The sequence below is a fragment of the Harpia harpyja genome, chromosome 10 (assembly GCF_026419915.1).
Source record: "Harpia harpyja isolate bHarHar1 chromosome 10, bHarHar1 primary haplotype, whole genome shotgun sequence".
Taxonomy (NCBI): Eukaryota; Metazoa; Chordata; class Aves; order Accipitriformes; family Accipitridae; genus Harpia; species Harpia harpyja.
In genome coordinates, this window is record NC_068949.1 from 11,564,422 (window position 1) to 11,591,311 (window position 26,890).

A 26,890-nucleotide genomic window follows, 5' to 3' on the forward strand; every position below is an offset into this window, starting at 1 on the left:
GGTTCTTGTATCAAAGTTATGGCTTGTAAGTTATTCTAATACTGTGAACAAACTTGTCATGGTGAATGATGAATTAGTTTTTCATTTTTGCTTTCTGTTAATTAACTTCTCCTGTACCAGAAGTTATTTGTTCCACTGAAATATATGGGAATGCGCTAAGTTGGCACTCTTGACTTATTGCTTTTGCCTCATAATCTGATTTTCAGAAAAGCACTATTCAAATTTGCTTTCTAGTGCTAGATGAGAGATCATTAACCCGCTCTCTTGAGAGCAAACGTACCAGTAAAGAAAGGCAGAGGTTCATGAAAGCTACATCTCTAGGTAACATGAAGGAAAAACTCCTAAAACGCCAACATGGCGTTACTACAGCATGACTACAGGCTTCGTGGAAAAAACAATAAACTGAGAGCAACTGCTGCAGAACATGGCTTTGTTATGTGTTATGACCTGAGCTCTCGGTTGAAGCACACGGGAGTCTCCCAGCCTACTGCTCTGGTACCCTCTGTTCACTTGCGTTCAATGGTATCAAATAATGTCTTCTAGGTCTGAAGCGTAAAAAAAGCCTGTAAAAGCTTACGACGGACTAAACAAACCCTGCATTCCTATAGAGTTCTGTGGCCTTGTTTGCAGTAGGTAGAGATGGATGGTTGTCTTTGTTTAGCTACTAAGAAGCTAAACTGAGGGGGGAGAAGACGCTGCAGATGGCAGACCGAGTCCTAGCTCTCCCGGCCTGTCGAGGGCTGGGATCATCAGCATCCCGGGCTCCTGGGGCCTGGCTCCGGGAGCGTCCCGTCGGCCCTCAGAGCGGTGCACCTTCAGTGGGAGGTGGGAGAGCCGGCGTGCCGGGCAGGGGGGCGGTCGCTTACCAAAGCGCGGGGAAATGCCCAGCCCGGAGGCGGCTGTGTCTGAAGTCCTGTCGTAAGACCGGAGTTAGGAGGGGGGTGTGAGGCTACCGGTGCCCGATCACGGCGGAGCTGCTCGCCCTGCGCCTCCCGCGGAGGGCGAGACGGGGTGGGGGGGCGGCAGGTGAGGGCCGCGCTCTTCCGCCGCAGGGCTGGGCAGGGGGCGGCGGCGGCGGTGGCCCGGGGCTCTCCCCCCGCCGCGGCGGGAGGCGCCCTCCGCGCACGCCCGGGGCCCGCCTCGCCGACGGGAGGAGCCCCCCGCGGGGTCCCGGGGCCGTCTCTGCTCGGGTGCCGGTGCCGCTGCGGCCGGACTCTTTGCCGAGCGGCGGCGGCCGCTCGCCCCCTCCCCGCGCGCGCTGCCTGGCGGAGGGAGACGGCGCGTGGTGCCCGTCTCCATGGCAGTGGGCTGCGTGGGCGGAGTGGTCGAGTCCGCAGCGCGGCGGTGAGCGCGCGAGGGAGGGAGCGCGCGCCCCCGGCCCTCCCCCGCCCCTCGGTGTTTGTGTCAGGCTGCTGGCGGCAGCGGTGGCGGAGGGGTCCCGCGGCGCCGGCCCGGCCGAGGGGTGCCGACCCAGCCCGCCGCTGAAGCGACGAGCCCCGTACCTGCCCCTACTCCGCGCCGCTCCCAACATGGGCGGCCCGTAGAAGAGCGGGCTCGGCGGCTGGTGCGGTGCCTGCGCGGCGGCGGCCATGGCCATGGCGGTGGCGGTGGAGACGCGGCCGGAGCTGGTGGGGAAGCGGTTCCTGTGCGTCGGCGGCGGCGAGGAGCCGCCGGAGAGCGGGCGCTGGCGGGCCGGGGTCATCCGTGCCGTCTCCCAGCGGGACTCCCGCAGTCCCGACCTGGCGGTAAGAGCCGCGCGGGTCCCGGGCCGGGCCGGGGGGCTGCGGCGGGGCCGAGGACGGCGGCGCGGGGCCTGCGGCGGCGGGGGACGGTGGGGGACAGCGGGGCGCCCCGGGCGGGCCCGGCGTGACACAGCCCTTCGCCTGGGGGGCGGCGGGTGCGGGGGGGAAGTGCGTCTCGGGGGCCCTGGCGGCGGGGAACGGCTGACGGGGAGCCCGCACCGCCGGGGGTCGGGGCCGGGGCGAGGCGTGTTTCCCCGCGGCGTGTGCGGCCGCGGTGTGGGGGGACGGGGACGGAGACGGAGGCGGCGGTCCCCCTTCGTGCCCCTCGGAAGGCGCGGATGCGGCTCCTGGCCGTGCAGCCGCCTGCGGCTGCATCGGCGGTAGGAGGGGGCGAATACCTGCCCTGGCCACCGCGGGGAAAAATCGGTCTGCTCCTGGAGGAGCAGAGCTCGGGCTGGGGGCGAATGCGTCTGTTCCAGGGGAATGCAGAAACTGTCGTCATGTAGCGCTGACCGACTGGGTCTAACGTGCTGGCCGTGGTGGTGAACGTTGTTATTGAAAGAATGTCATTGTTTCCCTTCCTTTTATGTTTGCTGTCACTGTTTTCCTAAGGGGTGTAGGAATGTGTGTGGAGGTTTGCGAAGGAGCCAGGATATGCTCTGTTGTGCTGAGACACACTCTCGCTGGGGGGGAAACACGACCAGGATTTCCTTGTGTTAGCGTGTTGAATGCATAGTCTGTAAAATGGAGTTTTATTGTGCTCCATGGACTTGGTCGTTATTTTATTTGTGAATTCTGTGGTAAAATGAGTGCTGTGTTGCCGCTGTGGTTGTCTCCTTCCATGTTTTTATGTTATTTGGTGCTTCTGAAAGCACATTTAAAAATATCATGACTATGTAAATGGGCATTACGTAGGCTGAAAAAAGGAATCACCTAACTGCGCTGGGCAATCCATATTGCTGCTGGTAAGGGGGAGGCGTTCACAGCCGAACACGGTTCGGGGTGGAATGTTGCCCTTTTTACAAACTCATCAAGCAAACAATTGCCTGGTTTTAGAGGTTATAGATCTCTTGGCGTGACAAGTGTCATTCACAAAATTAAGAATTCTTGTTTTCATATGTCCCAGGCTTTAAGCTTTGTTTTAGAAACAGAATGTGACACTTGAAATGCTACTTCTTTACTATATTGTGGGTTGGGTTTTTTTTCCCCACTCTCCAGCTATAATTCAAGTAGTATGCTGTTCATGCCCTTCTTTATGAAACGGCCTGTGTTTTCAACCTTTGGTTGTATGTGAGAATCGTCTAGAATGCTTTATTTTTAGAACCTATTTTGGATGTTATTCTTGCAGGGTAGTATTCTCTAGAATCTATATACAATTATGGAAACACTAAGTAATGTTTAAGGAGATGTTTACTAACATTTGCAAGTCAGTGCCATAATTTGTAAACTCTAGGGGCAGAGCTGACATACAGAGAGGAAGGGTGCTAAAACAAAGCATTTCAAGGGTTGTATCTGTTATGTTAAATGGATAATGTATGCTGCCTATTGTAAGTACTTGCTTCTCTTCCTAACTTTGGTATCTGAGTGTTTTTTCTCTTCAGATACTCTTTCATTGCAATTCTTGGTAATTTAAGGAAGAACTGTCCTGTTACGGCTGGTTTCTGAGGCAGGATGACTAAGGGTATGCTTACGTGTCGTACTGGAGCACCATTTGGATAGATCCAAACTACCTGGGAAGCAGGATGGATATTCCAGCCTGCACTTCAGCCTGGGTGCAGTGCAGTGCTAACGTGGCCGTATTCCTTCTGGTATTCAAGCTAGCCACACAGCACTGCATTATGCTATGTAGATATATTCCTAGTCACCTAGGAGCGCTGGAAGCCTGGGAAGGTTTTGGAAATACTATCTAGGTCGAACAAGTCCCAGACTAGTATTTAGCTACTGGAGCATCATTGCCCCCTCTAAGTGCAATATTTGGTTTTTGTGTTACCTGTTCTCTGTCCCCGAGACACAAACAAGTATAAATCACAAAGGGAGCAGGTAGATGAAGAAACGATAAGGTTTCTGTTAGCAACAGGTAGCTTCTGTGGGTTAGGCTCTCCTTTTGCATTTGTAATTAACATTAACCTCTCATTAGTTGATATTTGCCAACATCAGTATCCTCTTCCCCTGCGCCCAGTGAACGACAAGGGCATTTTTCTGTTAGTCCTGGTTCCACTGTATTGTCCTAGATGGAGTGAGTGCTGCTCTTATCATTCCATGGCTTTCGTTTTGAGGTGGCCATCCCTATGAATAGCTCCAGACCCTTCTGCTACTTGTCAGTGGAGTGAAATGGTAATTCTTGTTGACAGTTTCATTGCTGCCCACAAGGTGCAACATAAAAATGTTGAAATTGACTTTTTGTCAATTTTGTGCCTTCTGAGCGGGATGGACGTTGCAGAAATATGGAAGATGCCCTCAGCCGCAGGAAGGGAGGAGGGCAGCAGTGGGCATTTTCAAGATGCTTTGCAACCAACTGGAACTGAGTTACCTTTTAATCCTGGCTTTGAAAGGAAGTATAATTTACATTGGCTTTGTGTCTTTTCTTCCTTAATAAGTGTGAGCCCCCCAGTCAGTTTCAGCCAGTTTAAGAGCAGGGAGAGGTCTGAGAAAGACTACCTTTCCCCAGTCTGTGAAAGCTGATATCTGAGGGGACCATAAAGGTAAGGAGGTCATGGCATTTTGTGCACTCCTCCTGGAAGTGAAGAAGTGGTCTGCAGCTGGCCAGCCAGCATGCACCGAGCTTCAAACCAGCTACAGCATATGCTGCCTCTTGCTTAGCATCGTACCAGAGGTAGGTAGGTGGTGGAGGATGGAGCATGGTATGTGAAGGTGGGTTTAAGGGCATGAGAAAGAGCTGAGTGTTAACAAAAGCATGAGAGCAAGTGTGAGTGTTTAGATATGGGAATATATGGACAAATGGAGAGTTTTATGAGGTGGCGGATCTTAGGGAGACATGGGCAAGCTTAGAGGCAACTGACGTAATTAATGTTAAGTGGCCACAGGGCTTGTAGGAGCAAATCTGCAGGAAATGGATCTTCATTAGTTCTGCTGTAAACAGAACTACTCATTAAATCAGGAACTCCAGACCTGAAGGCTGGACTAGCTGCTTTCCGCTGGTGAGCAGGCAAATGAAGACTCCAGTTTTCGTATGCTGCTAAGTTTGTTTCATGATTGTATTTTCATAACTAAGTTAATGAATATTTTCATAGTTGACATTATTGTCCTGGTAAGAAAATGTAGAAAGAACTCAGTTATCCAGTATCTTCTTCCTGATAGGTCTCTCCTCCTCCATGGAAGTATTTTAAATGACTCTCTCCTTTTATTTTTCATGATTGCAACATAACTGATATATACTCTGTGTTTTTTCCTAAAATGTGGTTTTTGTTTTTGTTTTTTTTAAAACAAAGAAAATGAACAGTATCGAAGTATCTTTTCTCCCACTGTTTTGAGGAAATGTTGCTTTCCTCAGCTTTCTTATTAATTTGCCGCTAGTGGGGATTAAGGTGAGAACAGCTGGCACAGGTTGCACGTGCTGTTGGTCTTCTGGAAGATGAATGCTCTTGCCATTACATGCAGATCCTTCTTGCCAGGATTTGGAACCCATGACTTGTTCTTAGTCATGCTGTAATGTTTACAGGTGTTTAAAAACACCTACGATACAGGTACAACGTGTACAATGTCTAAAATTTAATCCAGGAGTTTTCTTGATGATTTTCATGGTCTGAGTCACAACTTAATGGTTAGACCTCTTGATCTTTCATTCTCGAACATACCTGTTGCATGGAAAGCATTTATTTAAAAATACAAGCAAAAAAAGTTTCATATACATAAATATATTTGTGTGTGTGTATGTGTGTATTTGTTTCATGAGTCATTGAGAGAGTTCATAACAATTTTTCTGCTTAAGTAACAGGGGGTGTTATTGGAGGAAGCTGGGAACTCTATTTTTCCTTACTGTTAACTGCCTGGAAAAGTCTGTGTGCTGCTCTGATTGCAGTGATAACTCTGGGCAAATAAAGAAATGGCCAGGAGGAAAGAGGTGGTGTCAATGCCATATGATATCCCTGGTCTTTGCTGTCCCATAAGCATTGCTTTCTGCGCCACAGGTTGCAAAATATCTATTTAATGACTACTGACAAGGTTTGACATGGTGATGGCAGAGGTGTTTTCCTATATCGTGCTTAAAAAGTGATTATTTAGAGGAGTAAATTTTTCAAAATGTAAATCAAATTATTAAAATTATTTCAATTACCAGAAGTGCTTCAGAGTTCTGTGACTTTTCATGGTCCTGCAGTTGTATATTGAATATAGTCATATATTCAGCTGTGTATTTTCTCCCCATGAAAGAGAAAATGGAAATAAGCTTTTATACACATAATGTGCAACCTTTAGTAAAAAGTATAGCTATAGGTTGCAGTGATTTGGTAAGTACATATTTATTGATGTGTGAATTTTGCTGCCATGACATCCATGGATTGGAAGACAAAAATCAAGAATTGAGTACTTTGGTAGTCTTCAATGTCTTATGATAGGCAGATGTAACATTTAGTAATTGTGCATAGGGAAATACATTGTGGCAATAAATCACCTTCATAAAAACCTAAATATTAGTGAATAGCTTGAAGCAGTGTTTGACTTTTATTTACAGTAAAATTAGTAAGGTGTAGTGGGGGAAACAATACATTAATAGTTTTCGTAAATTGTGGGGTTTTTTTAGTTATCACATCTTTGGTAATTTACAAACAAAGAATTGTTAAAAATTCGGTTTGTCTGGTAAAACCATTTGAAGAGAACAGTGGCAGACTTTGTGTGTCTGTTTTAACTGAATTTGCCCTCGCTTAACAGTAAAATGGAAGTTCACAAAATGTAATGGAAACTTATCAGTACTGTATTACAGATAACATGAAAATAATTTGAAATAATTGCTGATAATTTGAAAATAAAAGAAGATGTTTCAGAGAAGTACTGGTTATGCTGATAGTTTCTCACTAAAAGATGAAGTTAAATTTGCATTCACTGTGTGTGGAGCTGCTCTTACCCATTCTTTTTATGACCTGTAACTGTTTTATCTTCCTGCTTCTGCATTCCCAAACTTTCTGAATGCAATATGGCTTTGTCATACAGGCACCGAATTGCACTTCTGTAGGTTACATTTGTTTTCTGCCATATATTGATTTTTAGTGCAATGTTTTGCATGTTGGCCTCTGTTTTCCTTTCACTAAGCTAGCATATAAGGAAAAACTGAATGTATTAATTTTTTTGAATGCATTTGAGCTTATCTGTTTAAAAATTAAATAGCTTTTTTAATTGCTTATTTTAGACATACATGCTCTGCAGCTTTGACTTGTTAACCTTGAAATAAACTGGAAGATGCAGAAAAATCTTCAGTAAAATTAGGGTATAAAGTAAATAAAGAAATATGCTTCAAACTAGTTGTGCATAGCTTGTTGGTAGTTAATGGAAATTAAAAATACTATGTGTTTCTGTACTAGCATCTGGGTTAAAGATGAAGAGCAAGTTGTTGATGAGGAGCCTGTCACGTTATTTATTCCAGCTATTGGAGATGATGTGAAAAACATGACAGAGTTTATCAGATCACTGCAGCCTCTGGATCCAGACAAGAAATGTTGTGTGTGTTTTGAAGTTGTTTTGAAAGGAGTGGGAAAAGCTTGAAATGCAACAGGGATTTAGACAATTTTCAGTTGTTTCTACTGTTCTGTATCAGTATTGAAGCCAAGAAGAGTCTTGTAAGTTTTGGTGCGTATCAGTTGGGCAATCTTTTCTTGGCTCAGCAGTAAAGAAAACTTCCTATTTCCTTTCTGTGTTTCTGATAAGATTGAGCTTGTCATCCTGTGCCTGTGAATGTCACCTCATCTGTCTTCCAGAGTTAGTTCAGTTAGTGTTCAGGAAGGAGTATCTCTTTCATAGTAATTTGACAAAAAGATCAAACACAGGAGTGTTCATATGAAACTGACTGCAAGTATTCAGGGCTTTATACTTTGGTCTTTCCTCCTCTTTGCTTTTGTACTAATAGAAACCTGAATGATGTAGATCAAGTAAATACGCTTACACTGATGGATTTTGAGGAATGTTTATTTGAATGTCAAGATTGCAAACAGAATTTAGGTGTCCCAAACTAGGGATTAATCAGTTTATTAATTTGCTGCGTAGTTGCAAAGTATGCAGCAGTGAATGAAATGTGGAAAAAGGAAGGTTTGATCCTATACTTAAATCTTTCAGGAGGCTTTAAGAAAGATATATCAGGTATTTTCTTAATCAAAAAAACATTCACTTTTGCCTTTTATATGCCATGCATACAAACAATGTATTATTCCACATTTGCATTACATACATTTTTCTTTTTCCAGAACTTTGTGTGAATCTTTGGAGGTGTCTCAACAAAACAGGGCATAGCCATTGCAAAGAGTTTTAAAGAATGAGTAGTAATTTTATAAGAAGCCATTCTTTCTGTGCACATGTCAAGATCTGAAAACCTGCTTGAGAACAGCAGAACTGTCCTTTAGTGTCAAATTGAGGAAAATTTAAAAGTGGTACTTTTAAAATTTGGCCAAAAATAAGCTCAACCTTCTTCTGATCCTGCTATCAGTGAATTGTAGAGATGCTTAGTTCCATCGGTGATCTTCAATCTCTGCGGGGATCCGGCTTGACCTTCCCTTTCAGTAGGACTCAGTAAGCTGCTTCTGCTGGAAGAAAGTAAGCATTAATCATCTGAGAAGTTTACCTGAAGTTGACAACAAGGTAGTAGTCTTGGAAGAAACACAGCTATGATGTGCTGTTACTGCCCACTTTTGTGCTTTGGGCGCTGACGTTTGGTGTTGCTGTGGGGATGGTTTCCCTCCTAGCCCTACTAGGTAGGGACTGAGGCCTGCTCTGCTTGTAACCAACCAGCTTGTTCTTTGAAGCTGGTGGAGAATTCTAAGCTAAACTAATGCCATGTTGCTTCATTGTATTGACTCATCCAGAAAATTACTGTTGTTAGTTGATGTTATTCCCATGTACCACTAACTTTCATGTTATAAGATAGAATGAGAGCAGGGGAACCAGAAGAACTGGGGATTTTGCTGTGTATTGCTTTCTAGTAATTTTCTTCAAAATATTATTATTTTACTTTAAACAGCTGTTACTGCTTTTCAGAATTAAGTGGAGTGGAGCAACTTAATCTGCTCATGAGGAAGTTGCTTCTCTGTACACAGAAACTGGTCTTGAGCTAATTCATGTACTCTGTTCAGAGCTTCATGGGCACAAATGATGCAGGGTGAGCCCATGGCAACATTTGTAGAAGTTTTGGAGACTGTGGTTCCACAGACATTTCTCTTGGTGGCACTGCTGGCTTAATTTTTTTAACCCTGAGCAGTTTCCTGATCCATTCACCATATGGCACTTCAAGCAGTTGTACTGAGGCTGAGGAGGTGGTATGGGATCTATCAGAGGCAAATGGCTGAAGGTAGGAGCAGCTTAAACTGGCACCGTTTCCAGGATAAATGTCTCTGGACCATGGCCTGAATGAAGTAGTTGAAAACTAGCTTAAATATCTTTGAGAGTTGCAGTCACTGTAACTAGTAAATGTGTCCAACCTGCTCAGCTGTAATGCAGGGATTTTGTATTGCAGTTGAATTAATGATATTTATTCACTCAGTATGAATAAATTATTCTTTCACTTGAATAAGGACATACATGTTCCAAATAACCAGTAACATCATCATTTGATGTCTGTTGATGCTATACTTATTTGCAAAGGCAAGTTTTGGAAGAACAGATGTGAAATCAAATGCTTTGAGGGAAACTTAAGCATCTATATGTTAAAATGCATAGACCTCTGATGCCTCAGTAAAATACTGCATATAATGTTTCTGCATAAATTTGATCTTTTTGAGTGTTCTGATCAGCACTGTAATTAATGTAGATGTTGAAATGATTGCAGTTAGTCTTCACTGCAAGTAACTTACTGCTATGTGTGACAACTTAAGTAGACGCTGCTGACGTAGTGGGTAGGTTGACGCACCAGGGTTTTACCTTTTTGCTGAGGGAGCAGTGCTCTTTAATAAAATGATGATTTAAAATCTGGAGTATGATTGCTCTGTGAAAGAGAGAGCATTTGCTGAGTCATTGCCAGGTGGCCCAAGTCAAATCTCTTTAGTCTTGTATGTCTGGTGAGGAGGGACTGGAAAGCTGTATTTTGGAGGAATGTTGGCAAAGATGGTTTGTTTTGAAACAGTCCTCCAGCTTATTTCCTTATTTTTTGCTCTTCTTGGCTTCTCTTCTTTTCTGAAACACAGAGTGTAAATTACTACCTTTCAAAAACAAACAAAACAACCCAAAAGCCAATATCAAACAGACAAAGAAACTTGTTGGGGTAATGACAGGAAATATGTGATTTAAACTGTTCTGTTAGTATAGAAAATCTTGGAGGAAGAGTAACAGGAAATTAGTAGTGAAGTCTTAGACTGGAGTTTGTTATTAATCTGTAGTTTTTCTTGCATCCTAATTCTTCCTAAAGCAAAACTCAAAGATTTCAGTTTTGCAGCCTTGGTCGTCATTAAAGGCAGGAGCAAATACGTGCAAGCAACGCATGGTAGGAGCAGTTTTTAGTGGAGAGGTTAATGACTTTTGGTCTATAGACCTGCGGTGATATTTAAAGAATTGGGAACTAACAGTGGTCTAGGGCCAACATTTCAAGTCAAAAATACAGAAGGTGATGTAGTCGAAGACCAAATGTGAATGAGGTACTGTGGACTGTTGTTGTGACACTTACCTATCATACCTCTACAATTCTAGCACATAGCTGCACTTCCCCAGCGTTTCCTTAGGGTGATTTGGAGCTCGGGGACTTGATTCAGCAGAGGTCTTTGGGTTTTGTAGCCCTTGCTGTGTTTTTCCTAAATGAATTTGCAGGAAACCTTTTTGAATCCCTGTCAACTTTTCAACGTCTGGTGACAAAGAAGGGTCAGGCTTTAACTGCCCGTTAAATCCTGTACTGAGGATTGCTTGCTGTTGTTTCAGACATGCTTTGGTTCCTGCGTTGTGAGGTACAAGTCAACGGTCACCCCTTGTTTGCCATTTGCATGTTACTCATGATTTTATTAGCTCTGCTGTACTACTTCATATTCTTCTCTCGAAGCATATAAATGTGGCAATTTTCCTTTACTGTTTCTTAACCAGAGAGACTCGGGGGTATCTGTTCTGTCTGTCAGTCCCTACCAACCCTGTCCAAGTAAATGTCTGTTTGAACCAGATTATTCCACAGTATGCAGTTTGTTTGCATATCTTAAGCAGCTATCTACACCAAGATGCATATCTTCACATTTTTTTCCTTTCTGCAGGTTGTTCTGAATAGATTTAATTTAATACTGTCAAGTTGAGTTTAAATTTCTTTTTCAGGAAATAAAGTAACATTTAAAATGCATTTTAAATTGTAAAAATTGATGATTTTTTTTTTTTTCCAGTTATGGTAACCAAATTCTCTATTGCAGATCCATTTATATTTAGCATACCCAGGTATTGGTCAAACCTCGGTGGTGATCTATTTAATAATGGTTAAGCAGTGAGTAAAGCTTTAAAAAAAAAAAAAAAAAAAAAAAAGACGGGGGTGGTAATTAAATAATTCTGGCTTGCTAACTATTAATCCAGGTGGGCTGTCCTAAATATACCTGATGGTTCTGTATACTGTCATATTTTAACGTTTGTATATAGGTCAGAACATGACATGAATATTTTTAGACAATGTCATGACCACTTGTTAATTTCGTGGGTAGCTTTTCTGTATAATGGGGTACTTTCCTCCTTCTGCATGATCTTTTAAAAGAGAATAAATTTTGACTCATTGAAAGAAATTTCAGTATCTTTGTATAAATAGAAAATGTTTCAAGTGCATTGTTACTTTGTACCATATTTTTCCTTTAGAAATTTGTAGTCTAGATTAATCTGTTCCTTTTGTTACCTATAGCTTTTTACAAAATTTCAATTTAGTCAGGCCTAAGACTACATAAAATATAAAACGAAAAATCTCGTTTGATAAATTATTCATTAACTAGCTTACTCTCTAATTCCATCAGATGGTTTCTTTTGAAACTGAATGTAGTACTTTCATAAAGTATTGTAAAGATTTTTTTTTTTAATTTTAAAATGGAAAGACTTGGCTTTCTGTTGACACTTGGAAAAATGACTTGCTCGCACTACTTAATTTTTTTTGAGTTCTGTAATAATGTCTTGTCCAGATAAAGCAAGATGTGTGTGTATACTTCAGCATATTTTTTTCCTCTGTCAAAATTTTTTTGACATTGAATGGATTTTCTGTTTTCTAATTTTGATTTTTTTTTTAAAAAATATTTTAGCTTTCAGATGCATTTGGGCATGGCTTATGTTTCAGTAACACGGCAAAGTTGATCACTGCTCACTGACTGGTTTCAAATGTGGTAAGTAGAACACAACTTAAGTCTTAAGGTTGCCCATAAGTTACTTTTCTGCTAAAATAATGAGCGATAAAGAGCGAAGTAATGGCAGAACTTACTAGGGCTCTTCAGCTGGTACCTTTGAGATGGATGAAGTCTGTATCTCCAGGGGGTTCTTAGGTTCGTTGGCTGAGGTAAAAGGACAGCATTCTATACCCTTTTATGTTTTTTTTTCTAAGATGTGTTTTATGTTATGGTAGTCTACCCATTTCCAGATACCTGCAACTTGGGAGTTCAGGAGTGTTTACTGGTATATTTGAAAGAGTTTAGTGCTTCAGTGGAAATGAGCAATTGGTTCTATGTCTGTGGTGTTCCTTCCTTTCTTACGGAAGTCTGGTTTTGGTTTGGGTTTTAGCATGCCTATGCTTTAAGAAGTATGTCTTCAGTTGAGAAGAGGACAATGTAAGGACATTTAGAATGGCCCTTAGGGATCTTAGGACTGAGTTGGCCAGTATTTGGAGGGGGTGAAAGAGTGGAAAAGAACTTCCCCCCCACCCTCAAAAAAAAAAAAACCAACCCACCCTCTTGATCAGTTCTTGAGCTTTCTTTGATCAGTGCTTCTTATGGAAAGACTGGGCAGGCACATACTGGAACTAGAGTGTATGGGTCAATCAGCAGAGGAGGCAAGAGAGCACCATGATGGTTTAGATGTAGAAACTCATACATAGTTTGAAGTAAATTGACAAAAAGAAGGCTCCTTCTGTCTGCACAAAAGCCAGCATCCCTTCCTGTGAGGCTTCTGGCTCCTGAAGCAGTGGGTCCATTCTCTAACACAAGGAAATACTAAGAAATTTGTAAAGAAAAAAAAAAAATTTAAATGTTGAAGTTCAATAGCTGCTTTCACAGTTTTACTCAAAGCTAATGGTTCCTTAAACTCAGAAAAACAAAATCTCAAAAAGCATTGATTATTTAAAGTCAGAGAGCAGAGATGAAGCTGGTATTGCTGTTTCATTAATCATAGCTTGGGCCATGTGCAGATTTTGTTCCTAAGGCTGTCAGTTTGGCATTTCTCAGGGCAGAACTGAGCTTTTTTGTGGTTCTTCTTAATTGGTTTGTTTATTCCTCTTCCCAGGACTTACCTGCATCTACTTGTTATTTGTCAGATTTTCAGTATAAGGGAAATTCATTTGTAATGTAGCAGGCATGTGCTGCTCTTCCATGGGACTGCATGTACAGGACGGAGAGCCTGAACTCAAACCTTAATTTATAGCAAGGTAGCTGGGATAGATAACTATAGGCTGACAGTCTAAGTACCGTGGAGAATAAGGCAGTGGCATAATTCTGGGAGCTGGAAAGTTAGGTCTTACAAACTGCTTCCCTAATACATACTGTGGTGGAGGAAGATGTGTGATACTGTGGTAGGTTTGGACTACCTGTGGATCACAGAAAAGTGGTTCTGAGGGTGTCTGAGCTAATGCAGTCAAGTTGTCTCTGAATTTGTGCTGCTTGGTTGGCTGTCCTTTCAGCTGATTTTTAACTAAGGCTGCTGTTGAATTCTGTTAGTTATGAGAGCTCAAAGAGGCAGGTTGCCTTGATGGGGATTAGTTTATCAGATGTCTAGTAAAGTGCAAACTCTGACTGCAGCTTTATCCGCCCTCAGGCTATTCAAACGCTACAGTGTGATCTTATTGTCTGAACCAGTGGAGCTACAGAAATAACCTTTTCCTTCAGTGTGGAGGGCTTGGTTTTTTGGTGGGGTTTTTTTTTTTCCTTCAGAGCTTAGGAGACAATGGTGTCTAACTTAAATATGTGTGTGTCACTGAAAGCTACTTTTAATTAATACCAGGTGCTTTCTTCACTGCATCAGTGTTGACTTTGCCCACATCCTGTACCTTTCTTTATTGGGCCTGTCAGCTGAGCAGTGGCAGCACAAGGTTTGGAACTGCAGGCGTGCTGATTAGGCAAGCAGCCCGCTCGCTCACCATCAGTGAAGTGTATGGCTTGTTTTGCAAGCCTCTCATAAGAAATTCATGTGTGGACAGAAACTTCCAGATCTTCTGAAATTTGGCAGTTGCTTAAAGTTAATAGGGAAGTCTTGACTGGAAAACATGCTTGAAAAAAATATATATGTAGAAACAGTAGTAGAAAGTAATAAAAACAATTGTGTGGTAATAAGAGATTGTCTACTAGTATTGGCATTTATGGTGATAAAAACTAGACGTCTTTCATAAGAAAATGAATATATCTACTTTGCTACAGAACTTGAAAATTGATGTTGTAATACCAGTGCTGTGGAGTATGTGGGACTTTACCTCTGCTATGTTTTGTTGGTATTGTTGGTTGGGAGAAGAGAGCTAGGGTTGTGGGTTCTGTGGTGTGCAGCACTTGTAGTAGTGGTGAAGGCTGTTATGGTGACCAGTAATGACGGACTGGGGGCAGGATATGCTGTAAAGTTGTGCTTTGAAGTATTTTTCTCTATTGGTTGCTTCTGTATAGTCCTTTTAACTGTTTCCCAACACTTTCTTACCTTATTTAAAATGGAAAATACTTGCTCAGATACTCTAATGAAAGATTTTACTAACAATCTGGAAGAAAATGAAGTCCTGTTTTAGCAGGGTCGTGCCATATGGGTTAACAGTTTGAAGGGTGGTTAGCCTGTGACATTGGGCCAAACTTGCAGTGGTTTATAACTTGAAGTATGTGTGCATTATGGGAAATGCACACCTGGGGAAAAAGATACGACAAAAATTTTTCTACAGGTTGTAATGTATAAAAATAAATTACAGAGAAATCTTTAAACAGTTTCACAGAGCAGTTAATATCATGACCATACCAACTAAAAAGCATTGTGAAGATGCTTTGAAATGAGTGCTGTAAAATAACATTCCCATGCACTTTACTGCTTTCTGCGTTTTTTCTTACCTTCTAATGTTAGAAATAACAAACCGCCAAGGTAGCCAGCCTAAGAAAATTGGCAATGCTAAGGCTATGCAGGGAGAAGATGTCTTACTGTCATGTAAGTATAAATAGGAGAAGATTAGACTGCATTCTTCCTGGATGCATGAGTCAAAATTATTGACACTGCTTTTAATCTCCCATCCTGTGCAAAACGCTCTATCTGATGTTGTCCTAGTCCTGTTTAGCATTTTCTGTTCCCTACTTACCCCACTGATGAGCTATATTTTAATTTCTCCTTAGATCTCTTTATTGCATCTTTCTATGGTCAGAGTACTTCAGGCTTCTCATAAACATCTTGTCCTGTTCTCACAGTTGGAAGACTTCCAGTAAACCTGCCTTCTCTCTGGTAATAAGATATTGTTAGCTAACTAATAACTTCCATTTTTAATGTGAAGCTCAAACCTACTGAAACTGTTGATTGCTTATCTTAAAAAAGACATTGAGGGTGCTGTTGTTAGCAGTAGATGGTTACACAGGTCTGTTGGTTGTTTGGTTCTGTAGGTAATAAATGGAGCAAAGATTTAGTAGTGGTGTGTTTTTGCTGAAGGTGATCTGAAAGATTGGGGAAGTTAACTTAACAATGGATTTGTGGGTATGTGATTTTGTTTGTCTGAAGGTAAGACTGAGATGTTCTAGGGTAAATAGACTGTGAATTGCATGATAAACTTCTGCCAAGTCTCAGTGGAATTGCTGAGATTACTGTTTCTGTGTCCATGCAACTCTGTTTACTTTGTAGGACACTCTTTGACCAAGACCTCACTGTGGTAGGTGCTGTGCAAACACGGAGCTAAAATTGTCTGTGCCTCAGAGTTTATGAAATCCGGAAGGACAAGGAGCTGAAATGAGGTTATAATGACATGTTGTTTGTGTACAGCAGCCTAACCTTTGGGAAATCTTGTGACAGAGGAGAGGTAGGAGAGGTTTTTGAGGCACATAACAAAGTAGCTCTACCGGTGTTTGTTGGTTATATCTGTCAAATGTGAAGGATAGGCAGGGATTAAACTCAAAGGTGGCAGGCTGAAACTGCTTCTTTTCCTCTCGCTCCCCTTCTCGCTCCCCTTCTCGCTCCCCTTCTCGCTCCCCTTCTCGCTCCCCTTCTCGCTCCCCTTCTCGCTCCCCTTCTCGCTCCCCTTCTCGCTCCCCTTCTCGCTCCCCTTCTCGCTCCCCTTCTCGCTCCCCTTCTCGCTCCCCTTCTCGCTCCCCTTCTCGCTCCCCTTCTCGCTCCCCTTCTCGCTCCCCTTCTCGCTCCCCTTCTCGCTCCCCTTCTCGCTCCCCTTCTCGCTCCCCTTCTCGCTCCCCTTCTCGCTCCCCTTCTCGCTCCCCTTCTCGCTCCCCTTCTCGCTCCCCTTCTCGCTCCCCTTCTCGCTCCCCTTCTCGCTCCCCTTCTCGCTCCCCTTCTCGCTCCCCTTCTCGCTCCCCTTCTCGCTCCCCTTCTCGCTCCCCTTCTCGCTCCCCTTCTCGCTCCCCTTCTCGCTCCCCTTCTCGCTCCCCTTCTCGCTCCCCTTCTCGCTCCCCTTCTCGCTCCCCTTCTCGCTCCCCTTCTCGCTCCCCTTCTCGCTCCCCTTCTCGCTCCCCTTCTCGCTCCCCTTCTCGCTCCCCTTCTCGCTCCCCTTCTCGCTCCCCTTCTCGCTCCCCTTCTCGCTCCCCTTCTCGCTCCCCTTCTCGCTCCCCTTCTCGCTCCCCTTCTCGCTCCCCTTCTCGCTCCCCTTCTCGCTCCCCTTCTCGCTCCCCTTCTCGCTCCCCTTCTCGCTCCCCTTCTCGCTCCCCTTCTCGCTCCCCTTCTCGCTCCCCTTCTCGCTCCCCTTCTCGCTCCCCTTCTCGCTCCCCTTCTCGCTCCCCTTCTCGCTCCCCTTCTCGCTCCCCTTCTCGCTCCCCTTCTCGCTCCCCTTCTCGCTCCCCTTCTCGCTCCCCTTCTCGCTCCCCTTCTCGCTCCCCTTCTCGCTCCCCTTCTCGCTCCCCTTCTCGCTCCCCTTCTCGCTCCCCTTCTCGCTCCCCTTCTCGCTCCCCTTCTCGCTCCCCTTCTCGCTCCCCTTCTCGCTCCCCTTCTCGCTCCCCTTCTCGCTCCCCTTCTCGCTCCCCTTCTCGCTCCCCTTCTCGCTCCCCTTCTCGCTCCCCTTCTCGCTCCCCTTCTCGCTCCCCTTCTCGCTCCCCTTCTCGCTCCCCTTCTCGCTCCCCTTCTCGCTCCCCTTCTCGCTCCCCTTCTCGCTCCCCTTCTCGCTCCCCTTCTCGCTCCCCTTCTCGCTCCCCTTCTCGCTCCCCTTCTCGCTCCCCTTCTCGCTCCCCTTCTCGCTCCCCTTCTCGCTCCCCTTCTCGCTCCCCTTCTCGCTCCCCTTCTCGCTCCCCTTCTCGCTCCCCTTCTCGCTCCCCTTCTCGCTCCCCTTCTCGCTCCCCTTCTCGCTCCCCTTCTCGCTCCCCTTCTCGCTCCCCTTCTCGCTCCCCTTCTCGCTCCCCTTCTCGCTCCCCTTCTCGCTCCCCTTCTCGCTCCCCTTCTCGCTCCCCTTCTCGCTCCCCTTCTCGCTCCCCTTCTCGCTCCCCTTCTCGCTCCCCTTCTCGCTCCCCTTCTCGCTCCCCTTCTCGCTCCCCTTCTCGCTCCCCTTCTCGCTCCCCTTCTCGCTCCCCTTCTCGCTCCCCTTCTCGCTCCCCTTCTCGCTCCCCTTCTCGCTCCCCTTCTCGCTCCCCTTCTCGCTCCCCTTCTCGCTCCCCTTCTCGCTCCCCTTCTCGCTCCCCTTCTCGCTCCCCTTCTCGCTCCCCTTCTCGCTCCCCTTCTCGCTCCCCTTCTCGCTCCCCTTCTCGCTCCCCTTCTCGCTCCCCTTCTCGCTCCCCCTCCCCTAGCAGGCAGTGACAGAGCTTTTGATTAAGTATGGATCAGAAGTAGGACTTGGCATTTTGTAGCTGAGTCTGAAGACTTTGAAACCAAACCCCAATAAGTTATGTTGATAGAGAAAGGAGACAAAATGATGTAGAAAAGACAGATGCTGTCATTGCGATGTAGTAGAACAATGGTTGTGTAGCAGCATTGTGTGTGGTTGTGTGTGGAGCAGAGTTCTGTGAAGTCCAAAAGAAAAAAATGTTGTAATAAGTGAGGTAAGAACCTAGGTAAGACTTAAATATAAGTCTGAGGGTAAGGACCTTGGAGGAGTTGATAGAAACAGTATTGGGATGAACACTGAAAAGTCCATCTTAGCCACGTTGTGCTTGAGGGTGTAAACTATGCAAGTTAGTGTCAGTGAGTGAATTTAAATGGTTTTTGTGACCCTAACCATAGGGTCATAAATCATAGGCTAAGTAGTCTGATTCAGCTTCTATTTTAAGTATATTCTGGATTCCCCCCCCACCCCCAGCAGAGAGAATGTATTTTTTATTTCTATCACACATTTTCTGTTTCATGTTCTGTTTCTCATGTTCCCCCATGAGCTTGGGAAATAATTTTTGAAATTGATTACATTAGTGACTTTTGAACTGTGTGCAGACCATTTGTGGTCTAGGAAACTAAGTGGTAAGTGGATCCAGAGTGCCTTTTTAGTATTTCTAGTGAAAGTTTTAAGTGAATACTAACCTCGGAAAGTTTGAATGCTAACAATAGCTTTTTTAGTCCTAAAGCCTTTGGAATCACTTTATCTGAATGTTTTCCTGATGATTTAGTAGGCCCATAGTCACTGACATCTTGATGACAAGGGTTGGTGGCAACTTGAGTTGCCAGCAGGCTTTTTCATATATCACTTGTGATGCGAGTTGTGGTTTATGTTATAGATGTGACAAAGACCTCTTGGTTTTCACTTTATTGTAGAGGTTTGAATAATTGGGAGTGACAGAGGAGTTGAGTAATAATCAAATTAACCTGGATTGCCTAAACATATAATAGCTGAGATCCTTTTTCTGTGAGGAATTGACTAATTTGTCAAGATGTCAAACTGGCCACAAGCCAAGCTAATCACTTCTGTGGGTTGCATCAAGAAAGACAGAAGAAATGCTCAATATGTTCTGATTTGTATTCTTTCAGTTTTGCCTAACAAAATTTTAGGTGTTAAGTAGGGTTTGTGACACCTTCTTGTTTTAACATCTCCAACCTGTGAAAGTGGTAAAACATGATGAAATCTGGACCACGCTATCATTAAAAGCCCTCATGATTTAGTTCTTAATTCTTCCACAGGAGGACAACCTTTCGGAGTTGCCAGGGGAGGCGAAAGCACTGGTGTGCTTGCAGTCCTCTGAGGTTTTATGCCTCTGGAATTGGGAGGGAATAATCATCCTAATTTGATAGATTTGGAGCTGCTATGAATATTTTATATTGACCAAGTTATTGGAACGCTTAACTGTGTGAACATATTGGTTTAGTTTAATGGGGAAGAGGAGGTGGAGGTGTCAGGGGAAAATCGGCAGGAACAGAAAGAATTTTGTGTCTTGGCAGAGAGTTTGAGTGCTGTTAAGCCAGTGACTCTGTCATCCCTTGGTTTTTTTTCCTTTGCTTTTTTTGGCTTCTTTGTTTTTAATTAAGCCTACAGGACTGGTGTTGTTCAGAAGAACCAAAGCTGGATATGTAAAAGATTTTTTTTTTTAATTTTCCTCCACGTTTTTAACTCCCACTCATAAGAGTGGGTTGTAATAATTCAAGGATTCAGACTGAGATGTAGGAGTCCTGAAAATGGGTGTACCTGAAAAAAATCAAGATAGCCTTAGGTATCATCATGAGATGTTAAAATAGACTTTCTCTAGACTTAATTCTCAATCTTTCACTCTTCTCTGTGCTTAAATAAAAATAGGAAGTCAGTTTGGTCACAGGTTCCTAAGAATATCCTGTAAAGTGTCAAAATCAGTAAACAAGGTAGACCCACTAGGTGATGAAGGGTACTAATGACTGTTATCAAAGGGTTTTGTCAAAGAGCAAGATCAGAGGAATTGGATGTACGGGTAGGTTCTCTTGCAGCATCTGGGTCCCTGGAGGCAGATGTGTGGGAGCAAAAGCTAGTTTTGTAACTAAACCCAAATTCTGCTTTTCTTCAATTCACTGCTCAGAGAATTGGGGAAGTTTTTCTGCCTTATTCTACTATGATGGGAGGGAATCTGCCTTTGTAAGGAAAAGCCTTTATGAGCTGGATTGATGGCAGCTTTTGTATCCTCTGTTTATGGTGTGTGTATACAAAGTAGGCTGTCAATTAAAAGGGCAACTGAGAAGGGATATCGTCTAGATTTGGCAAACGTGTGAAGAAAAAATAGGAGCCCTTGAAAGATGGACATTATTGTGTGACTCTATTAGAGTGTAGGCAAACCAAGTTTCAAAGGTAGAGAAACTATTATTAAATGTTTTGGTTTAGGTGGGGGGGGGAAACTAGACAAGCTTTTTGTCATCCAAGTCTTTGTCTTTGAAATGGAAGCAATGGGGATGAGGGGGTGGGAAGAGGGAGTGAAAGAAGTGCTAAGGTAAGTTTAACTTCCAGGGAAAGAAAAATAATGTAGTTTGATGTTTGGAACATGAAGAGGAGAATGGAGGGGAGTAAAATTACTGAGTTTATGGCACTTTATATCTACTGAGTTCATGGTTTGTTTCCAGGCTCATTTTTGGGAATACGTTTTGTAGGTTTCCCTTGTGGATCAGGGCAGAGAGCACAGAGACAGTTATTTTCTGAGTGATGTCCTGCTCTGGCAGCTGCATATTTCTGTCCTTTGTAAATGTCTCTTTAATGAGCTCCGCTATTACAGTGACCGCTGAGCTTCCATTAGGGATGTAGTGCATTGGATGAGGAATGTTACATTCTGGAAAGTGCAGGTGCAAGATCCCAGGATTTTCATGTCTGTGTTGCAGAATGTGTTTACTGTGGTGGCATTAGATGTGCTGGCAATTCATTGTCTGGTGCTAATGTAGCTGCTAAGTGTTGGGGCAGGAGCCAGCTTAGTATTTTGTGCAAAAGAGAACCCTCTAAAACAAAAGCAAAAATGTAAACTGGTTTATGATCTTTTGTGCTAAGCAGTAATCCATTTATTCACCATCAGTCCCGCTCACAATTTAACCAGTTGTCATGCGTTGACTGAGAATTTTGACGAACCATAGGTTGCAGTAACTTGCGGGTTTGAATGTTTAGGTGCTGCTTGTATTTGTGTTCACGGATCATGCTGTCCAACTCCTTTCTAGTGTCGTCTTAGCTGGTCTTTGCCTACCTTTCTTACAGGGCTGGTTTTGCTAATGTGACACTCTAGGCTAATAAATCTGTTGCCAGTTAAGTACCAAAACTCTCGAGTTTACTTAAGCAAATGAACTGCTGCACTGCAAATGCAGGGCAGCTGCAGATCCTGTGTAATTGGCACTTTCTGGTATATTCTGTTATATTCTGTTCTGGTTTATTGATGAAACTAATCATAAAAAGGAAAATCTAGGTTTCTTATGTTAGAAATGTCTATTTACTTGTCAGTGCAGTATATAGTACAGTGAAATCCTGAGCCATAGTTAGTGTTCAGCACTGTTGGCAATAGAAGTAATCCATTTAGATGATCTAGTAATAATGATCTCTTGAATAATTGAGGCTATGAAGCTTTATTGTAGGTTGTCTTGCTGGGTTTTCAAAATACATTTAATGCAAGCATATTTTCCAGAAAAGGCATTTAGGGTTGATTTGAAGGTTCTGAGTAGTGAATCCATCTTCCTTTGTTAGTGATTAATCATTGTTGTTAAAATAGCGTTGTATTTTCTATTGAGAAGCACGACAGAGTGAATTTCAAGTCCTGTGATTCCCCTCTCGCTGCTCTGCTACCTGCTACCAAGTCTCTGTCTAATGTTATTGTGAGTCTCACTTTTAGTACTTGAGCAAAAGCCATGTGATTTACAGATTGAAAAGTCTATGAGATCTTGGAATCTTCCAGTGCTGTCTAGAGGCAGGCTTTCAATACAGAAGAGATGTAGCTGAATTTTAAAGTGAATAACTTCTGTTAAAGTACAGAGCTTTTTGAAAGAAACAAAGCATCAATGATCATTGCTAATGCCTGGCTTGGTTTTCAAAGTCAACTGTGCTTAGTGTAGCTGAGAACTAATGGAACAGATTTGCAGCCTGTTAGAAAGAAACTCAGTTCGTCTGGCACTGTCTTCCCCAAACTGGAGCTCAGACTGGGGCAAAACATTTTTATGAAAATTGAATGTATATGTTTGCTGTGAGAATTCCTCTGTATCAGCTGTATAGCTCGTGATCAGTGCTGTTCATGATCATAAACCATTTATCCACTCCCAACATTAAATTTTTCCTGTTTGTCTTTTTCCATAATGATCTCCTGTATTCTAAATATAACCTTTCTTGTGTTTGGATGCATGACTGCACTTCTCCACTGTGGGTATGTTAAAAGTTTGAGAAACAGTGCCTGCATGTGAGGGCCAAACATCAAATTTGATCCTCCTAGAGGGAGCCTGCAAGCTCTGACATGGCAAATTCAGTCTTTCAGCAAGCATTGGCTTGTGAGCAGTGGGTCATATCTTGTAGTGGAAACAGCTCTTGGGTCCCAATTTGGACTGAACCTCTCTCAAAATGTTTGTGCACTCACTGTTAGTCAGCCACAAGGGCAGAAAGCTGCCTCTGGCTTCTTCTGATCTCCAGACCTGCAGAGCTCAGAGCAAGGAGTAGGTATCCACTGTCTCTCACTACTGCAAGATGCTGCAAATCACTGATGTTTTTTGGTGTCCTGTGTCTGTGAAAGTTGGGCTTTGGGTTCCTGATGAGTTCCAAACTTGGTGGGAATGGGAAGGTGGGAGGAAAAATGTTACCAGCATGCTTAACTTAAAGTGTAAGGGGAAAAATAATACTATCCCAAACACTTTGAGAAGCTGCCAGCTTCTGCTCTAGAAAAAGGAATGAAAGAGTGAGCTGTGCTGGTTTCTCAGGCCTGAGAAAGAAGGGGTTTTTTTGAGATTTGTTAACATTTACATTTTTTCCATGGTTTTTACTTTTACTCCCAGAGATAGTGAATTGCTACATTCAAATCCCAAATAAGATTAAACACCATAAAGCAAGTTAACATTTAAGCACACACAGTATTTTTTTTGATGTGATTGTGACTCCAGATTTATCTGTCTTGTTCCACTTATGCTCTAGTAAGTGGACAACCCTCCTACTACCTGCAGTTTTTGTTGTAGAGCTGTCCTGATTGTCTTTTTACCCTGACTTTACTTGGTGTGGCTTTGGACACTCTTATAAATAGTTCTCTATGTGTTTTAGTTCTGTATTTCCAACATATTTCTTGTGTGAGTTACTTTGAAACCATGTTGTTAATGTCTATATTACTGGTGAACTAAGAATGTCACTGAAACCCTTCTGTTAATCGTTCTTTACCTTATTATTTTCTGTCATTTTCTGTCTTGATGCAACGCCCATTTGCATGGACAGCCTTCTCCACTCTGAGAGGCTTGACAGACCAGGGCCAGCTGTAATCAAATTGCCCTTATAAAATACATTCTAAACTACAAGAGCCACCCTGCTTGAGAAAGGAGAGCATGTAATTGGGGAGGCCCAGCACCAGGACTGGACTCTTTAGCTCCTCTTTGCTCTGTGGAGCTGGTGAGTGGGGTGACAGCAGGGGAAAAGGACCGCACAACTCCAGCTCTGTGAACCAACTGCAGCAAGGATGTGGTAAGGAGAGTGGGGGGTAACCGCAGCACTGAAACGGCTGCAGCTCTCCTTCTTGTAGCATCCCCACTTCGCTTCAGCACTGGCATTCTCATCCTGGTTTGCTCTTTAGTCATCTCACAGCTCTGAGACGCCTGGCATTGCCCATCATATATTCTGACAAAAGCGCTAGTGTGATCCAGCCCTTCTCTGTACAGACAGTCTCCCCTGTTTTCCTTTAGCCCTTCGTCCTCCTGTCATTCTGGAAAACAGATAGCAGTTACCCTGTATTTCGCCAAGGAAGAGTGCACCTGAAAGGGCAGATCAATAGTCTTTGAAAAGTCTGTCCAGGGAATGGGAAGAAAGTGGGATCAGCTAAATTGATTTGCTTAGATGTGAATAGAGGACTCCACCTAGGCCACTAATGTACTGAACATAAAAAACCCCCAAACACAAAACTCCAAACAAAAAACCAACCCTCCCCCCCCATTTGGCACTCAGCAAAATTCTCTGCCATGTCTTCCCTATTAATACAGTATTAACTGATTACTGATTGCCAGTTTTCTGAAGTGAGGTGGAAAGAAGTTGGAACCACTGTCTTGGCATAAGAGACTGGCTTTCACAGGACTCTTTCCAGAAGAAACTTTTTCATCATTTCTTCCTAGTGAAGAAACTTTGTTAGGTATGCATGACTTGCATTTCCTCTCCCTCCACGATGTTACTGCAGACTGAATGAGATCTGCACTTAGGCTTTATTGAATATTGTCTGTAATTTGTTTAGCATAAAACATCCTGTTTCAGAAGGACCTACTTTTAAAATGAATGTTTAACTAGAAGAAATCTTTTTGAATTTTCAAACACCTCTCATCATAAGTGCTGTATTGCTGTAAAGATGTGCTGTGTGGTCTTCATAAATATATGAATTTCTCACTGAAAGTGAAATTTCAAGGTAAGGATTCTGAACTGTGGAGCTATTACTGCTATACTGTAGTATAGTGGTCTCATATGCAGTTGTGATTTAGTAAGCTGTACCAGATTTCAAGCTGTCTGCATTGCAGCCTTTTTGGTATTAATAGTTAATGATATTCTTCTCTGGCTGTAAGAAGATCCTTGCTTCCAACCTCTGCCCCCCCCCCCCCCGCCTTAGGACCTTAAGTTTTGTTCTCTTAACTGGGGGGGGGGGGTTAACTGAAAGCAATTGTACCTATCAGAGCTGTTTTGTAGATGGTCTGAACAGATTTTGCTTGAGAACAATGCAAGCTGCCCTTTCTCAGGTCTGTTAGGCTTGCCTTGGCTGCGATGCTGGCCTGTAGGCATGCTTATCATCCAAACACTGATCATCTTGCATGGCAGTGCAGTGTGCTGGCTTTACCCTGCTGATGACCCTGGATTATGTTCTTGTTCATGACATGTCTGCAGCGAGTGCAAGGTTCCAATTATATTTGCCTTCAGGCGGTTCTCAAGAGATGGTGGGGGGAGGAGAGGGCAGGGAAGAAGAGAAATAATTTGTGTAACTTAGAAGAGTCTTTGGAAAGACTGTTTCAGGGAGGAAATCTGAATTTCTAGCGTAATCCTTATCTTAGACTTAGAAATCACAAATACAAATAAATACAAAGTTTCAGACTACCTCTTGTTTATTGATTTTTTATTTTTTCTTCATAAAAGGAAGACTGTGAACTTGACCTGTTTTTGTTTTAAAAATAATTTAAGGAGTGACTACATCTCTGAAAAAAAGACAATTTTAATGTTGTGTACTTTAGAAACAAAAAAGACAGCAGAACCCTGACCAGTGGAAAATGTTTTATTTTGCCACAGGTTTTTCTTTTTTGCTGATTGAATAATGTCACCAAAACTGCTTGGCCAATACATTCTTTTTCTTTACCTCTGTGCTTGCCTGTTACCTCTTCAGTTTCAATTTACTTCAGCTTTGCTACTGCTTTTACTGTTAAGCAATCTCTTTCAAGGCCTGGGGGCAGAGAAGGCGTGAACTCTTCACATAGCAGTGAATGGGTGATGTTGTCATGCCAAATGCATGACAACATAAACTATAATTGAGCCATCAATAAGACTTTGGAAACGACTATTCATAGCTTGTCCTGCAAACAGATATTAAAGGAAAAAAAGACATGTTTTCAGTTATAGCAACAGTCCTACATGTTTAATTTTTATTTTCAGATAGAAGATTTTCCTACTAAAAATAAAAAAACCATGGGAGGAGAAGGACTTACCAAAACTTTGTTTGGAACCACTTGGTCATAACTTTCACGTTAGTGTTCAGGTGACTGTAGTAGTTCCTTATCTGCATTCTGAAAACTAAGATGGAGAGATGTTTGCTATTTTGATTTTTTTTTTTCAAAATATTTTCATTCTTATACCTAGAAGCAATGCAAAATTTAGAATTTTCAGAAATTATTGTCTTTGCTATTACTGAATTAACCATGCAATTAATCTAAGTCAAGAGTCACTGTTGGCAGACAGCCTTTTCCTTGGAGGTTTGGCAAGTTTTCACCAACAATACATATAAAGGATTGTATGTGGAGTCTTCATGTCATTGTGCTGTTCACAAGGGCATAAAGGGCATTTTAAACTATCAGTATGTTCTACAATGCTGGGGCAGAGAGTTGGAGTGAGCTCATTGTGCCTTGTATTGGAAAGGCTTGTTCCTGTAAATAGCGTGGCTATAGCGAGTGTTGTTTCTTCATGCAGTTTTATGTGAACAAATAGAAAGAAATAGCCTTCTAGTCTGTGGCAGTGTGCTGTTTTAGTGTATTCTGTTTAGAAGAGAGATCTGTGTGTCACTGATGGGCCCCAAGAAAGCAGCAAGATGTCTGCAAAACTTCATTGCCTCTCTATTTGAAAAATAATCTAAATTTGTTTAAGGTTCTCTGTGGAAGACATACTGAATGCTGCCAGAATGGTCCAGAACATTTGGGATCCACTTAAAATAGATAAGAAATCATTAGGCATAGCCAGTTCCCTCAGTGAGATGTTATAGACTGTTCCTTTTACTGAGCAGGACTCCATCTCTGTGTTAGGACACTAGGAGTTTAGAGGCAGATTTCTAAGGGAACATATGTAGAAGGCAAGGGAGCCTGTGTAGAAAGGTACCTCGAAGGGGAATAGAATTGAAAGAATTCAGATTCAGAGAGTCATAGCCTAT

General features: G+C 43.1%; 1 protein-coding gene across 3 annotated transcripts in view; it reads left to right on the forward strand.

Annotated features, from left to right (window-relative positions):
• Positions 1-1,424: 1,424 nt before the first annotated feature.
• The window catches only part of JMJD1C (jumonji domain containing 1C), a 174,632-nt gene continuing 149,166 nt past the window's right edge, over positions 1,425-26,890 (forward strand). For 2 of the 3 annotated variants that reach the window (XM_052799591.1, XM_052799592.1), the window contains exon 1: positions 1,577-1,745. In XM_052799591.1, coding sequence (XP_052655551.1) covers positions 1,590-1,745 — 156 coding nt within the window. In that variant the 5' untranslated portion in view covers positions 1,577-1,589. Of the gene's footprint in view, positions 1,746-26,890 lie in introns of all 3 variants that reach the window. The other variant, XR_008236961.1, reaches the window with a different exon arrangement.